The 17644-nt window shown below is 43.5% G+C and overlaps 1 protein-coding gene across 1 annotated transcript in view; it reads left to right on the forward strand.

Moving 5' to 3' along the window:
* The window catches only part of LOC117362914 (multidrug resistance-associated protein 5-like), a 324462-nt gene that overhangs the window by 45141 nt on the left and 261677 nt on the right, over positions 1-17644 (forward strand). The window contains 1 exon segment of the mRNA XM_033950006.1: positions 11541-11688. Coding sequence (XP_033805897.1) covers positions 11541-11688 — 148 coding nt within the window.

Below are 17644 nucleotides of genomic sequence, written 5' to 3' on the forward strand. Positions count from 1 at the left end.
TTTCCCATGTTTCTCATCCATGTAGGCACAAACGACACTGCTAGGAATGCCACAGAGAACATCCCCAGAGATTTTGGAGCGCTGGGAAAGAAGTTGAAGCAGATAGGAGCACAGGTGGTCTTTTCATCAATTCTTCCAGTAAGAAACAAAGGCAGAGCTAGAGAAGAGCGTATTCAACGGACTAACGAATGGCTCCGAGAATGGTGCATTGAAATGAACTTTGGATTCCTAAACCACGGCGAGACGCTCCAGGGACTACAAGGACTAGATGGACTCCACCTAACCAGAAGAGGTAGAAACGTATTTGGACATCGATTGGCCCGCCTACTCCATAGGGCTTTAAACTAGGTAAGTTGGGGGAGGGTACATACTTATATCCCAGAGCAGTAAGAAACCACCCTGAGGAGGCAAATCGCACTCACACTACCAAGTCTAAGGTAAGTACCAATGATATCCACAATAATTCAGGGAGAAATATCACTGATAATTTAGGAGCCACACTAGCTCGTAAAGGAATCTCTTCACAGATATGGAGGGCTATGTATGTTAATGCACACAGCTTGGGCAATAAAATTCTAGCATTAGAGACTGAGATAACAAACGCCGATCTTGACATGATAGCGATATCCGAAACCTGGTTCACGGAATCGCATAGGTGGGATATGGTTATACCAGGGTACAACCTACTTCATTGCGACCGAGAGGGTAAATTGGGAGGAGGAGTAGCGCTATACACTAAGGAAAGCATCAAAACCACCAGAATCACAGATGTTAGATACACCGGGGAATCCCTCTGGGTGAACTGGTCAGAGGGAATGAAAAATGCCTATACCTTGGGGTGATATATAGACCTCCCAGGCAACAGGAAGACAAAGACATGGAATTAATCGAGGACATAGAGAACATCACACTGCGCGGGGACACAGTAATGCTAGGAGACTTCAACATGCCAGATGCAGATTGGAACACACTCTCCGCGACTACGGGTAGCAGCAAAAGAATATTAACCTCCATAAAGGGTGCACGTCTCAAGCAATTGGTATTGGAGCCCACCAGGGACCAGGCGTTACTAGACCTAGTTCTCACCAACGGAGATAGCGTCACGGAAGTCTCAGTAGGAGACACACTGGCCTCCAGCGACCATAATATGGTATGGCTCAACCTCAAGAAAGGTTTCCCTAAGACAAACACAGCAACAAGGGTTCTCAACTTTAGAGGCACAGACTTCAACCTGCATGGGAGATTTTGTCCATCAGGAGCTACATAAACAAGCAATATCTGACAATGTGGAGGATATGTGGTCGTCTCTGAAGTCCATCCTACACGAAGCAACAGACCGATACATAAAGACAGTAAGTAAACGCAGGAGAAACAAAAGACCCCAATGGTTCAGTAAGGAAATTTCAGACCCAGTTAAACAGAAAAAAGATGCATTTATCACCTACAAACATTTAGGCAGAGAGGGGGCGAAAGAGGACTATCTAGACAGATCTAAAGCTGTCAAAACAGCAGTCAGAGAAGCCAAACTCCGAATGGAGGAAGAGCTAGCACGGAAAATTAAGAAAGGGGATAAATCTTTCTTCAGCTATATTAGTGACAGGAAAAGAAACAAAGATGGAATAGTACGCCTGAAGCAATCGGACGGTAACTTTGCGGAATCAGATTCTGAGAAGGCAGAACTACTAAACAAATACTTCTGTTCAGTGTTCACCCGCGAAGCGCCGGGAGCTGGTCCACAGCTGCAGACGGGAGATAACCAGAAAGACCCATTTCAAGATTTTGAATTTACGCCCAGTAGCGTCTATGACGAACTATCAAGACTCAAAGTAAACAAAGTCATGGGACCGGATAACCTACACCCCAGAATGCTCAGGGAGTTAAGGGAAGTCCTGGCAGAACCATTATCTGTTCTTTTCAATCTTTCCCTAAGCACAGGAAGGGTCCCCTTGGACTGGAAAACCGCCAACGTAATCCCACTCCACAAAAAGGGCTGCAGGACAGAGACAGCAAACTACAGATCAGTGAGTCTCACGTCTATAGTGTGTAAACTCATGGAAACACTGATCAAACAGAATCTTGACACAATCCTAGACGAAGAAAAACTGCGTGATCCACACCAACACGGGTTCACCCAGGGTAGATCCTGCCAATCTAATCTGATTAGCTTTTTTGACTGGGTTACTAGACAACTGGACGTCGGAGAGTCACTGGACGTGGTATATTTGGACTTCAGTAAAGCATTTGATAGCGTCCCTCATCGAAGATTACTGAACAAGCTGAAATCGATAGGATTAGGAGACACTCTAACTACATGGGTTGGGGATTGGCTGAGCGGTAGACTTCAGAAGGTGGTGGTGAACGGTACCCCATCCGAAGCATCAGACGTGATCAGTGGAGTGCCGCAGGGCTCGGTCCTGGGCCCGATTCTATTTAACTTATTCATAAGAGATATGATGCAAGGACTTAGAGGAAGGGTATCAATGTTCGCCGACGACGCTAAACTTTGCAACATAGTAGGCAAAAGCTTATTACCTGATAATATGACACACGACCTACTGTTGCTGGAACAATGGTCAACTACTTGGGAGCTAGGCTTCAATGCTAAAAAATGCAAGATAATGCACCTGGGTAAGAGAAACCCACGTATAACTTATGTACTAAATGGTGAGACCTTGGTTAGGACCATGGCGGAACGCGACCTAGGGATGATCATTAGTGAGGACATGAAGGTTGCCAATCAAGTGGAGAAGGCTTCCTCCAGGGCAAGACAAATGATGGGGTGTATCCGCAGAGGTTTCATCAGCAGGAGACCTGAAGTTATGATGCCGTTGTACAGAGCCATGGTGAGGCCTCACTTGGAGTACTGTGTTCAGTTTTGGAGACCACACTACCGAAAGGACGTGCTGAGGATCGAGTCGGTTCAGCGAACAGCCACCAGGATGGTCTTGGGGCTCAAGGATCTCACGTATGAAGAAACATTAAAAAAATTGCGGCTGTACTCACTTGAGGAAAGAAGAGAACGGGGAGATATGATTGAAACATATAAGTACATCACGGGACGCATTGAGTCAGAAGATGATATCTTCTGGCTCATGGGACCCTCGACCACCAGAGGGCATCCGCTGAAAATCAGGGGAGGGAAGTTTCATGGCGACTCCAGGAAGTACTTCTTCACCGAAAGAGTAGTGGATCATTGGAACAGACTCCCACTCCAGGTGATAAAGGCCAGCAGCGTGACGGATTTTAAGAGAAAATGGGATACTCACGAGGGATCTTTAAGGGAGTAAATTCAGGGGAAGGGATACTTGGAATGGGCAGACTTGGTGGGCTATAGCCCTTTTCTGCTGCTTTTTTCTATGTTTCTAATAATGTCCGGTGGCTGAGCAGAGGACGAGTTTTAGAGAGATTTGTGGCCTGCTTGGAAGAAGTTAGGCTATTTATGAATGAAAAGGGGGAAGACTATCCTCAACTCACCAACATGGCCTGGCTTACCAACCTCATGTTCTTTACAGATTTTACTAACCACTTTAATGTACTAAACAAAAAATTACAAGGCATGGGAAAAACAGCAGAAAGCATGTTTAGTGACATCAAAGCTTTTGAGAGAAAATTGCATGTTTTTGAAAAAGACCTTGAGAGTGGACAGCTAAAATATTTTCCCAACCTAAAAATACATTTGGATAATTCTACAACATTTGTGGACAGTCATAAAAAACACCAGAAAATCCACAAAGCATATTCCACCATTGTAGCCGAAGCAAAGGAGAATTTTAGTAAAAGATTTTCTCAGTTCCGTAAGATGGAGACAACCCTTTCATTTATAACTTCCCAAGAAAAGTCCACATTTGAAGATCTTGATCTTTCCTGCTTACAGTGGTTGGATATTCAAAATTTGGAAATAGAGCTACTGGAATTTCAAGAAAGCTCTATCTGGAAAAGTAAATTCAATGACCTGCGTGTGGCTCTTGAACGTATTGAGTGTGAAAGGGTGACAAATGAAATCACTGCTAGCAGTTCTGAAAATGAAATCCTAAAAGCGTGGAATTCTCTGCCAGACAATTTTAAGTCCATGAAAGCACTTGGGATTGCTCTTCTTACTTTGTTTGGGTCGTCCTATGCTTGTGAGCAGCTGTTTTCGGCTTTGAATCATATAAAATCTGATGCTAGAAACAGATTAACGGATGACATGAGTGCTGCATGTGTTGCTCTGAAATCAACGCACTATGAGCCAAGGATTGACAAGTTATCAGCATGCATGCAACAACAAAAATCACATTAATTTTTTTCAGAGCATGCCCAATGCATATGTTTACATGAAGCAGTGTTTTCAGTTTGCAGTTAAGACACTTTCTAAGTTATTTAAATATTATTTAAAGATGTTATTTAAAAAAGGGACTTTACATGGCCCTGTTGTATTCCAATCTGGAATTTCCAATAAAAACGGTTGGTTTAATTGAAAGCTCTTTTGTTTTCTTTACATCATATTATTAGAAATGTAATGATTTAACTATTTTCAAATTTGATTGTAAATTTTACAAAAAAATATGTATAGACTCTTTGGGAATACACACCGAGTCTTGACACAGTTAACAGTTTTAAGAAGTTTATCTTTTTTTTTACTCAGGATACATTTGACATGTTATGTGAATAATACATTTAAAATATATTGTGTAACTGAATCAAATTCTTCCTAAATTCATTAAATTGAATGAAATCATTAAAACATTATAAATTGCCAATAAATTGAAATGAAAACCAAAGGATTGTGAATCAAATTGATTCTTTGACAATACAAAGATTCCAACCTTTAAAAATGATGTTACATAGTTCAGGCAACTTTATAAAGAATTTTTAGATACTAAAATCTTGTTATTAAGGTTTAATTGACGTGCTGGCACTTTGAGGAAATTCTTTGGTTTTGTGCGGCAGTTTGGGCACTCGGGCTCAAAAAGGTTAGCCATCACTGCTGTAGAGTCTGTATTTCTCACCAAAGTATGTCCTAACCATACTATGAATGTACTCTTGTAACCCATTCTGGGCTCCTTTGGGATGGGCTAAATAAATCTTTTATGTCGAGGAAAATTGAAAATCTGGAGAACACATTTTAAAATTGAAGTTTTTAAACTTTCTGGTTGCCAGATTAATGGGTTGTAAGGAACTTTTCCAGTCTTTTCTGACAATAGCATATGAATTACCTGAGACAAATATGCCTCCAGTTCAGAAAATGTGTCATGAAGAAAAAGTTCTAGATGTTTCTGATATTTTGAAGACATCTGGTACTGAAGACGTCTGGTACTGAAGACGTCTGATGAGATAATTGGGAGAGACACTTTATTAGTTTCTTTTGTATTTTTGCAGGCTAAAGAATTGATATTGAAACTCTATTATGGACTTGGAAATGTGACTTTTATTGGTGATAGAATATTAATGTATCCAGGTGGCCACAAATGAGGTGGAAGAAGTTTTTGACTTTGGGCTCCTTTTACTAAGCTGCAGTAGCGGTTTAACGCGCGCTAAACTGCTAGCCGCTACCTCCTCCTCTTGAGCAGGTGGTAGTTTTTCGACTAGCGTGGGGATTAGCGCGTGATGAAAAGTCACGCACACTGAAGCCACTAACGCGGCTTAGTAAAAGGAGCCCTTTGTGTCAGTCATTTTTTGATTTGGGGGCAAATTTTCAACTATGTTTTCCTTGTAGATGTTTCATTTTCTATGAAGGGAATAGGTATATTTTTATGAACTCTCACAGTTGCAATTTTTTCTTCAGGATAGACCAGTGGTCTCAAACTCAAACCCTTTGCAGGGCCACATTTTGGATTTGCAGGTACTTGGAGGGCCTCAGAAAAAAATAGTTAATGTCTTATTAAAGAAATGACAATTTTGCATGAAGTAAAACTCTTTATAGTTTATAAATCTTTCTTTTTAGCTAAGTCTTAATAATAATATTGTAATTTATAGCTAAAGAGAAATATGATCAAGAAACTGTTTTATTTTACTTTTGTGATTATAATAAACATACCGAGGGCCTCAAAATAGTTCCTGGCGGGCCGCATGTGGCCCCTGGGCTGCAAGTTTGAGACTAGAGAATGACACGGTGGCGGTTTAACCGCGGCCACTGCATTTAGCCGCGGGTGACCCGCCAAAACGGGGAACGAAAATTAGCAGTCCCCGCAGTGAGGCATGAAGGATCGCGCGGTCCCCGCAGCCGACACCCGCCTGCCCAATCGATCCTAGTGTTTAGCCAGCTTTCTCCCTTCTCCTCACCTTAGTTTGTAGGTTTTCTTTTTCGGCGACCCGCACACTATCAGAAAGCCGCGCATCCGCTGCTGCTCAGTTTCGATCTTCTGCTCTGACGCAACCGGAAACAGGAAGTTGCAGCAGAGCAAAAGATTGAACACTGAGCAGCCGCGCGTGCGCGGCTCTTGGGAAAGCGTGCAGGTCGCCGAAAAAGAAAACATACAAACTAAGGTGAGGAGAAGGGAGAGAGCTGGCTAAACAGTAGGATCGATCGGGCAGGCGGGTGGTGGCTGCGGGGACCGTGCGATCGCTTGTGTTCCCGGCTCAAATTGGAAGGAGGGAGTGAAAGGGAAAAGGATTCTGGGCCAAGGGGATGAAGACGGAAAGAAAAACCCACAGCAGGAAAGAAAGGGAAGGACAGGCAGGTGAGCCAGATGCTAGAAGCAGGGGGGGGGGAAGAAAGAGGGAAAAAAGCTAGATGGGGTTGAAAAGAAGAGACACACTGGTATGGAAGAGGAAGATAGGGGAAATCTGGACACAGGAAGGTAACAGAAAGAGGGGAAATTATATGCATGGGGCATAGGGACAGAGACATAAAGGGGACATGCCATGGGGATGGTATATGGACACAGGGGGGGGCAATGACAGATACATAGGGGAGATATTAGAAATGGAGAAAATAGGAGCACAGAAGCGAGATGGTTTGTGGGGATGGGACAGGGACCGAGCTTGCAGGCTCCAGTGGCTTGCACAAATTACATTGTAACGTGCCATGAAAATAAAAGGGAGGAAGGTAGATAGATAGGCCACGTGAGAGGAGCTGAAGGGTAGAAAGGAACAGATGGTAAAGGAGGGAGGGAAGGGTGGTGGTAGAAAGGAATAGGACAGACATTGAAGGAGGGTGGAGAGGAACAGACCCCGAAGGGAAATGTGGAAGACAGAGTGGGAAGAAGACAGATGCCAGACTATGGGGGAGCGGAGGGAAGAAGATGGGTGCTAGACTAATTGGGGGGGGGGGTGAAGGGAGAGGCACAGTAACAGCAAATGGAAGATGCAGAGAGAAGACACACAGTGGATGGAAGGAATTGAATGAGAAGATGTGGAAAGCAGAAACCAGACAACAAAGGTAGAAAAAAAAATTATATTTATTTATTTATTTTTTGCTTTAGGATAAAATAGTATATTAGTTGTGTTGATAAAAATTTATAAACAAAGCCCTGCCAGCTGAACATCTCTTTCTCTAGTTCAGCAGCAGGAACTTTGATTTATAAGAAAGGAATAAGCTAAATATTACAGTACTAAGGCTTATATGGATGCAGCGGGGACGGTGACGGGGCGGTGCAGAGGATGGTGGGCCGGGGACGGGGCGGTGACGGTGACAGATTTTTCCCCCGTGTCATTCTCTATTTGAGACCACTGGGGTAGACCAAGCATGTCGAACTCAAAGGCAGACACAGGCCAAATAAACAAGGTTTAAGTTTATGTGGGCCGCAAAAAAGCAAAAACATTATTTTTGAGCAATGATAAAATTAATGTTTCTTCCTGATACTTGCCATCTCTTCTCTGCTACTATTTTTCCTATTTCGGGGGAAATCTTGTCTGCAGTGATTACTTTTAAAACTGATCCAAGGTGAATGTCAGTAATTCTGGATCTGATAGGAGACTCATTTCCTTTCATAAGTGTAAATAACTGCTCACACTTCTAAACATGGAAATAATTTCATATGCGAATTTTCAAGTATTTTCAAACCTGGTTGGCAAATATTTGTAAAATTCAAGCAAGCCAACTTCACTGTATTTTGTCTTCAAATCTGAATCACACTAGATTTCAATTACTTCCATTTTGCATATGATTAGGTACCGATTCTATATTTATTGAAAAAGTCAAAGAAAACAAAGAAAACTTGTCTTTCAAAGATTTAAAATCAGCAAATCTTGTTCCTTACGCAGTTCTAAGGCTTAAAATATTTTCTGTGTATTTTTGATACGATGCAATTTTACCTAAATTTGATTTGTTTATGTTGCATGTTAGAAAGTGTGTTAAATCTTCATTTTTCAACTGCTTTTCCCAAATAACTAGCTTAAATTGGAATGCTTCAACTTGATCACACATGTTCGTAATGATCTGATCTTTTCCTTGCAGTTTTAAATTTAAATTGTTTAAGGGCCGCTACTATTTAATATCTTCATAAATGATCTAGAAACAGGGATGAAGTGCGAGATAATAAAATTTGCGGACGACACTAAACTATTTAATGGAGCTCGGACTACAGAGGAATGTGAAGAATTGCAAAGGGACTTGAACAAACTAGAAGATTGGGCGACGAGATGGCAGATGAAGTTCAACGTTGAGAAATGTAAGGTATTACATGTGGGGAGCAGAAACTCGAGGTACAACTATACAATGGGAGGGATATTATTGAATAAGAGTACCCAGGAAAGGGACTTGGGGGTATTGGTGGACATGACATTGAAGCCGACGGCACAGTGTGCAGCGGCCGCTAAGAGAGCGAATAGAATGCTTGGTATAATCAAAAAGGGTATTACAGCCAGAACGAAAGAGGTTATCCTGCCGTTGTATCGGGTAATGGTGCACCCACATTTGGAGTACTGCGTCCAATATTGGTTGCCGTACCTTAAGAAGGATATGGCATTAGTCGAGAGGGTTCAGAGGAGAGCGACGCGTCTGATAAAAGGGATGGAAAACCTGTCATATTCTGAGAGATTGGAGAAGCTGGGTCTCTTTTCCCTGGAGAAGAGGAGACTTAGAGGGGATATGATAGAGACTTATAAGATCATGAAGGGCATAGAGAGAGTAGAGAGGGACAGATTCTTCAAACTTTCGAATAATAAAAGAACAAGAGGGCACTCAGAAAAGTTGATAGGAGACAGATTCAAAACAAATACTAGGAAGTTCTTTTTTACCCAACGTGTGGTGGACACCTGGAATGCGCTTCCAGAGGACGTGATTGGGCAGAGTACGGTACTGGGGTTCAAGAAAGGATTAGACAAATTCCTACTGGAAAAGAGGATAGAGGGGTATAGATAGATTACTGCACAGGTCCTGGACCTGCTGGGCCACCGCGTGAGCGGACTGCTGGGCACGATGGACCTAGGGTCTGACCCAGCAGAGGCATTTCTTATGTTCTTATGTTCTTATGGCTCCTTTTACGAAGGTGCGCTAGCGGTTTTAGCGCACACACCGGATTAGCGCACGCTAGCTGAAAATCTACCGCCTGCTCAAAAGGAGGCGGTAGTGGCTAGTGTGCGCTATTCCGCGCGTTAAGGCCCTAGCGCACCTTCGTAAAAGGAGCCCTAAGTGTTTTGTTATATCAACCATGAAGGATAAATCTTGTAACCATACTGGATCAGAAAACAACCTTGTGTCTTGATTTTTAGTTATTAAAAACTGACATATTTCTTCTTTCAAGTCCTATAATTGTTTAAGGACCTTGGAGCAGGATAGCCAACGTACCTCGGTAAAGTAGGACAAACCAGAATATTCGCTTTCTAATTCACTTAAGAAAGCAGGGAATTGTCGCTGATTTAAGCCTCGAAATCTTATGAAATTGATAGTTTTTTAACAAATGTCAACACATTATCCATGTTAATTACCTTTGTGCATAATACTTCTTGATGTATAATGCAATGTGTATGATGACTCTTAGATCTGTCAAAAATTTCACTTTTTTTCGCAGTAATGCTACAAAACTGTTGGTTTTTCAGGCCATTGAAGGAGCTCCATCTATAGCTACAGAAGTTAGTTTTATCAGAGGTAAACTGTAGTTTTGCCAAAGTTCATAAACACAGTTAAATATATCTTGTCCCATTATAGTGCCACGCATCAGTACTAGTTCCAATAATTCCTCAAAAATGTTGAAATTAGTGTCGCAAGCACAAAGAAACACAGCCAATTGAGCTACGCGCCCAATGTCCGTACTCTCGTCACCGGCAATGAAAAAAGCTTCAAAACTAGATGATTTTGCTTTGATCTGATCACTTAAATTGCTGGCCAAATCAGTAATTCTTTCTGCAACTATATTTTGAGACAAAGAGATTGAAAACCTTCACACTTATAGGACAAACAATTTCTGCAGCTTTAATAAGACATTCATTGATAAAATCACCTTCAGTAAAAGGTTTTGAGTGTTTAGCTATCAACTCTGATAAAGCGTAGCTTGCATTCACCGCCACTTCACTTTCTTGTGATACTTTAGTAAACATGAACTGTTGTTTTTTTCAGTCCCAACTTGAGCTCTTCCAACTTTTTTTGTCTCATTAATCCTTCATAAGTGTCATTTGGATTTATGTTGTTCATAGTGCCGTTTAATGTTATATAACTTTGGCATACTAATAGCATGATTACATATCAAGCAAATTATTTTATATTTTTTACTTCACAGCAAAAATACTCCAGTTCCCATTTTTCTTGGAAATTTTGATGTTCATCAATGATTTTTGTTTAGTTTTACTACCACTTGATTTCAATAAAGACATGCTGAATACAAAGAGCTGAAATAAATGAGTAATCGTTAACACAACAAATAAAACTTCAATAAAATCAATATCTTTTCTTAAAAATTAACTTATCGGACACAGAATAATTGCACAAATTAGTAAGTGTAACCTAAATAAACCTATACTCGTATTTTTATTGTACGCTGAAGGTGAAATATTTCCTATTAGGCGCACCAAGTAAGTCAATACAAGACTAAAGGCATGATAGTCGTATTAGTGGGGGGGAAATGGTGCATTATGACTAGAGGCGCAAACTTGTCTCGGGTACCTAAGGTGTCCACATCATAGTACTTAATAAGAATATGCAACTGGTTATACTCATATGTTGTGTCATTGTTTCGAGTGGCTTAGATAGGTGACTGCTCAGCACCAATGGATTATGGGAAAAATTTCTCTAGTGACTCGTTATAACATTTGGATTACATTGGCTGGGCTGCAAAGATGTTTGTTGTGGGCCGCGAGTTTGACATGCTTGGGGTAGACCCTCTTAATTGGTTCCAACTGCTTCTTAGTTAGCAACAGGTGAATTGTTAGCAACAGGTTTCTTTTTTGATTTCTTTTGATTTTTCTTGTATTATTCCAGCTTCCTTTGGATTTGCTATATTTTGGTCCTCTCCTTTCTTTACATGGAATGTAGAATGTTTTTCCTTTTAATTTCTAAATTCTTAATATATTTTGTAGATTTAATTTCAAAGTTTATTCTTTGAATGTTTTTTTTAAATTCAAAAAAAGGTGACAATTCAAATTGTCACTAGCAACCATTGATATGTTTTAAACTTTTTTTTCAGATTCTGGCCTCAAAAATAACTGCTTATTTGAGAAGAAAATGTATACAGGTATCAGATAGAAGAGTGAGAATTATGAATGAAATTCTGAATTGCATGAAATTTATTAAGATGTACGCCTGGGAAAAACCATTTCTGCAAAATGTTCAAGGTATGTAAATAAGAAAAATTGTATAAAATGTATGTTAACGTTGTTTTATTTCTAAGAAAATCTTAGAAAAATTGTATTAATCATATTTATTGTAAAGAGAAAGCCAGGAAAGTAAGGAAAAATTATTGTGTTAATATAAATGCTATGGAAGCAAATGGACTTCTGTATGTGCATAGATGTGTAGGTGTGTGTGTGTGTATGGATGGAGCCCTGACCACGCGCGCTCAGATCTATTTATACACACACATACACCTACATATATGTGTGTGTGTGTGTGTGTGTGTGTGTGTATATATATATATATATATATATATATATATTTATATACACACACACACCTACATATATATATATATATATATATATACACACACACACACATATATATATATATATGTATACAGTGGTGCCTCGCATAACGGACGCCTCGCACAGCGAACGCTGCGCACAACGAACTTTATGTCTTGATTCGTACAACGAACTTCGTTTCACACAACGAAGTCGCCCGAGCTGCATCCTTCCGCGCAGGCACTGCGCTTAACTGCCCTCTCTCCGCCTGGCTCCCTCTTGCCCCCCCGACTCCCCGACACGATCGGGGCAAGAGGGAGCTCAAGCCCTCTTGCCCCCCCGACTCCCCGACACGATCGGGGCAAGAGGGAGCCCAAGCCCTCTTGCCCCCCCGACTCCCCGACACGATCGGGGCAAGAGGGAGCTCAAGCCCTCTTGCCCCCCCGACTCCCCGACACGATCGGGGCAAGAGGGAGCCCAAGCCCTCTTGCCCCCCCGACTCCCCGACACGATCGGGCCAGGAGGGAGCCCAAGTCCTCCTGGCCACGGCGACCCCCTAACCCCACCCTGCACTACATTATGGGCAGGAGGGATCCCAGGCCCTCCTGCCCTCGACGCAAACCCCCCCTCCCCCCAACGACCGCCCCCCCCAAGAACCTCCGACCGCCCCCCAGCCGACCCGCGACCCCCCTGGCCGACCCCCACGACACCCCCAACCCCCTTCCCCGTACCTTTCTGTAGTTGGCCGGACAGACGGGAGCCAAACCCGCCTGTCCGGCAGGCAGCCAACGACGGAATGAGGCCGGATTGGCCCATCCGTCCCAAAGCTCCGCCTACTGGTGGGGCCTAAGGCGCCTGGGCCAATCAGAATAGGCCCGGGAGCCTTAGGTCCCTCCTGGGGGCGGGGCCTGAGGCACATGGGCCCAACCCGACCATGTGCCTCAGGCCCTGCCCCCAGGAGGGACCTAAGGCTCCCGGGCCTATTCTGATTGGCCCAGGCGCCTTAGGCCCCACCAGTAGGCGGAGCTTTGGGACGGATGGGCCAATCCGGCCTCATTCCGTCGTTGGCTGCCTGCCGGACAGGCGGGTTTGGCTCCCGTCTGTCCGGCCAACTACAGAAAGGTACGGGGAAGGGGGTTGGGGGTGTCGTGGGGGTCGGCCAGGGGGGTCGCGGGTCGGCTGGGGGGGCGGTCGGAGGTTCTTGGGGGGGGCGGTCGTTGGGGGGGGGGGGGGTTTGCGTCGAGGGCAGGAGGGCCTGGGATCCCTCCTGCCCGTAATGTAGTGCAGGGTGGGGTTAGGGGGTCGCCGTGGCCAGGAGGACTTGGGCTCCCTCCTGGACCGATCGTGTCGGGGAGTTGGGGAATCGGCGGGGCAAGAGGGCTTGGGCTCCCTCTTGCCCCGATCGTGTCGGGGGGTCGGGGGGGGGGGGCAAGAGGGCTTGGGCTCCCTCTTGCCCCGATCGTGTCGGGGAGTCGGGGGGGCAAGAGGGCTTGGGCTCCCTCTTGCCCCGATCGTGTCGGGGAGTCGGGGGGGCAAGAGGGCTTGGGCTCCCTCTTGCCCCGATCGTGTCAGGGAGTCGGGGGGCAAGAGGGCTTGGGCTCCCTCTTGCCCCGATCGTGTCGGGGAGTCGGGGGGGGGGGGCAAGAGGGCTTGGGCTCCCTCTTGCCCCGATCGTGTCGGGGAGTCGGGGGGGCAAGAGGGCTTGGGCTCCCTCTTGCCCCGATCGTGTCGGGGAGTCGGGGGGCAAGAGGGCTTGGGCTCCCTCTTGCCCCGATCGTGTCGGGGAGTCGGGGGGGCAAGAGGGCTTGAGCTCCCTCTTGCCCCGATCGTGTCGGGGGTGCCAGGGACCACACGGAGTCACCCACCGTACCACCCGATTCGGGTAAGCGCAGGTATCGGTGGGTGGCTTATTTGCGGGGGGGGTGCCTTATTTTACATTTTTTTCTAAAAAGGGGGGGCTGTCTTATTTGATGGCCCTGCCTTATCATCGGGGAAACACGGTAGAAAAAAAAAAAAAAATGAACAGTTAAGTCCCAGTTTTTGCCGCTGAGACTCTGCCCTCTCTCACTGTAAAATTAGACTCTACTTAGTCTGTCTTTAAATTTAAAAAATGTGTGTTGTTTTAAAAAACAATTATGTTTTTAGATGTATCTAAATAAAAATAATAACCAAAAATTTATCTTTTTTTATGTCATCTTAGCATATTTTATGCTGCAGAACGAATTATTTTTTTTTACATGTATTCTTATGGGAAAACGCGTTTCACATAACGAACGTTTCGCATAACAAACTTGCTCCTGGAACCAATTAAGTTCGTTGTGTGAGGCACCACTGTATTTACATTGTGGCGGGGATGGAGCCCCGACCATGCGCGCTCGGATCTAGTCCCCACAGAGTGGCCAGTGAGGTGCATAGGTTTCACCAAATAAACAGTCTTTTTTTCCTTTTTGCCCTTTCAAATTCAAAACGTTTTATTTTCTTTGACAATTCTCTAAACAGAGCAACTGGCTGCAAAATCCATTATCCGGGCTTTAAACTCAGTCCATACATAAGAACATAAGATTTGCTGCTGCTGGTCAGACCAGTGGTCCATCGTGCCCAGTAGTGCCCTCCTTGAGTCTAGCCTTACCTGCGTATGTTCTGGTCCAGCAGGAACTTATCTAACTCTTTCTTGAATCCCTGAAGGATGCTTTCCCCTCTCTGGGTGAAGAAGAACTTCCATACGTTTGTACAGAGTCTATCCCCTTTTAACTTTAGAGAGTGCCCTCTCGTTCTCTCTACCTTGAAGAGGGTGAATCTCTCTTTCTCTACTAAGTCAATTCCCTTCAATATCTTGAATGTTTCGATCATGTCTCCTCTTTTCAAGGGAGAAGAGGCCCAGTTTCTCTAATCTCTCACTGTATGGCAACTCCTCCAGCCCCTTAGCCATGTTAGGCGCTCTTCTCTGGACCCTTTCGAGTAGTACAATTTCCACACAGTTCAGGATTTCTCTTATTTTTCAAATCAAAACAAATATTCTTTCCCAAATCCACAAAAGAAACAGCCAATTGGTTTCAGTCTTTTGCCCCCGGGCTGCTGCCTTATCTCAGTCCAAGCAGCCTTGGCAAATGGGCTCATGTTGGCTTCTCTCAGCCCTGCAAGCCACTCCAGGCAGCGCTCCTGCCTGCACTCAATTCACAAACTGCTACTATTCTCCACAGTCTGATTAAAGCACACACTCTTGTGCCTAGCTCCAAAGAGCTCTATCACCTTACTGCCCTGACTCTTTCTAGCTGGGGGCCAGTAGGTGTGGGAACAAGCTCCACCCGAATACAGATAAATGGACCCTGTACACCTCCCGTGTTCCCAATTAATCAATGTCTCTGGACAGGGACAAACTTTAGTACTTGCAACAGCCTTGGTTTTAAATCTGGCTTCAATTGCAACACTGCTGGGCTTTTCTCCCCCACTACACCAAAGCTCATTCAAACAACACACCTATCCCCACATTCAAACAATCTTTGTTTCCAATCCTTTTCAATTACAGGATCCTTGTTTTACTTTTAACCAGGAAGGCTTCTTATCTAAATATGGTTTATTCATCCATGCCTTCCACACACATTCTTTCCTCTGGTTCATACTCAAACTCCATAGGGTAATCTACAATATTATTCTCAAACCCTTGTTCATTTACCTAACCAAATAAACTTGGTAAGAATACTATTCAATTTTTTATAAAAGGACCCCTGAAATAAAACTGGCAGCATACCCATTTGGTAGCAAACTACAGGCAAAATCATCATCTTAACTATTTGGATTCTCCCCCACCAAGAAAATGTAGTGAGTTCCATTGCTCACACATTTCTGAGACCTTTAACAATAAAGATTTTCCATTACTTTCATCGTGTTTTCCAATGTTTTTTGAATCCAAATACCTAAATATTTTATACCCTCTTCTTTCCAAATAGTTGAATATTTTCAACTTAATACCTCAGAGGAAATCTCTTTGGAAACCATTTGGGATGCTTTTAAAGCCACGACGAGAGGGCAAATAATTTCATTTTCGGTACATGTTCGGAAAATGTTAAAAATTGAATTTTCTAATTTGGAACAAAATATTTGGATTTTAGAGTCGCAATTGGCCTCAAAATGGGAATATACTACTTTATAGGCCCTCTTGAAAGCTAAATACAAATACAATGAGATTTCCTCTCAATTGGCTAGGAAAGATTTGTTTTCTCAACAAGCTCCGTATTATGGAAACTCGAATAAAGCAGGAAGACTATTGGCTAACTATCTCAAAACTAAAAAAAGAAAAGTTAAAATTGTAGCCATTAAGGATGAGAAAGGAACAAGCCATACTAAAATTGGAAATATTCTAAATCAATTTTTGGAATTTTATATAGCTTTGTATTCTTCTAAGCTTTATTCAGACAAAGAAGTTGAAGGTTTGGAATTTTTAAAGTTAATTCAGGGACCAAAACTTTACGAGCATATAGAAAGGAATCTGATCCAAGATGGCCGACGGTCCCGGACGCTGAGTAGCACGCCGGAGATTTTCTGAAAACTTTTCTTTGGAAAGAATTACTTACTCAGAATGCCGAAGAGGAGAGGCCGCAGCGCCGCTGGAGCCTCGCGGCGTTCGGCGGTCCCCTCGTTCGGCAACATAGAAGAACTCCTGCGTCGGATGCAGGATGTCCCGGCAGCGTCGGTGCCCCCGCTGGAGACGCCTCAGAGGGGAGGGAATGAGACGATCTCCTTGGGGCTGGAGACTACGCTGAGCCTCGATGCTAGGGCACCTCCCCCACCTCCTCAGGTTACCAGCTCCCCACGAGAGGAGGAGCTGCCGGTAGAAGGCAGGCATCTACCCTCGGAGGCCAGGGAGAACAGTGAGGGGAGCGTGGAGATGGACTCCCTGAGTTTTCAGGTGAGTCCAAAGAATATTGAGGAATTGGAAACATCAGGGACTACTTCAGGCCAGCAGAAGGATTACCAGGAACAGCTGAAAACTGGTGAGACTATTCAAACTTTTAATTCTTCATATGTTATTGAAAAACCCAGAGAAGTAACACTGGATTCAATTTGGGATTTGGTGGCTGACCTAGCCAAGTCTGTCAAGCCCCAGCTTTTGCAGCTGGAAAATAAAATTACTCTTCAAGAAACTGAGATAAAAAACATAAAAGTTGAAATTGGTGAATCTAAGAATTCTATTGAGAATATACAACAGGAATTAAAAGCATCAAAACAGCTTAATGAAGCAATAATAAAAGATAATACAAATATGCGTAGAAAATTGGAAACTTTGGAGAATTTTTCGCGTAATAATAATCTCCGACTGATTAACTTTCCTAAGATACCCTCGGTGACGCCTAGGGGTATGTTGAAACGTTATATGTTGGAGATTTTGGGTATTCCAGAGGATACATTACCACCACTTACTCAAGTATATTACCTACCAACGAAACCTATTAAATCACCATCTAAACAACAGGAGAATAATCAACCAATTAATGTTTCAGCAATTTTGGAACTTTCGGATAGAGAGCTTGCATCTCCGGCAACATTGCTTCTTACTGTGGCTCTTGCCCCAGATAAAAACTGGTTGCTTAGATTGTTCTTTAGAAACAAAATGAAATAATTTCTTGGACAAAAAATATTAATGTTTCCAGACTTGGCACGGGAAACCCAG

The sequence above is a fragment of the Geotrypetes seraphini genome, chromosome 6 (assembly GCF_902459505.1).
Source record: "Geotrypetes seraphini chromosome 6, aGeoSer1.1, whole genome shotgun sequence".
NCBI lineage: Eukaryota > Metazoa > Chordata > Amphibia > Gymnophiona > Dermophiidae > Geotrypetes > Geotrypetes seraphini.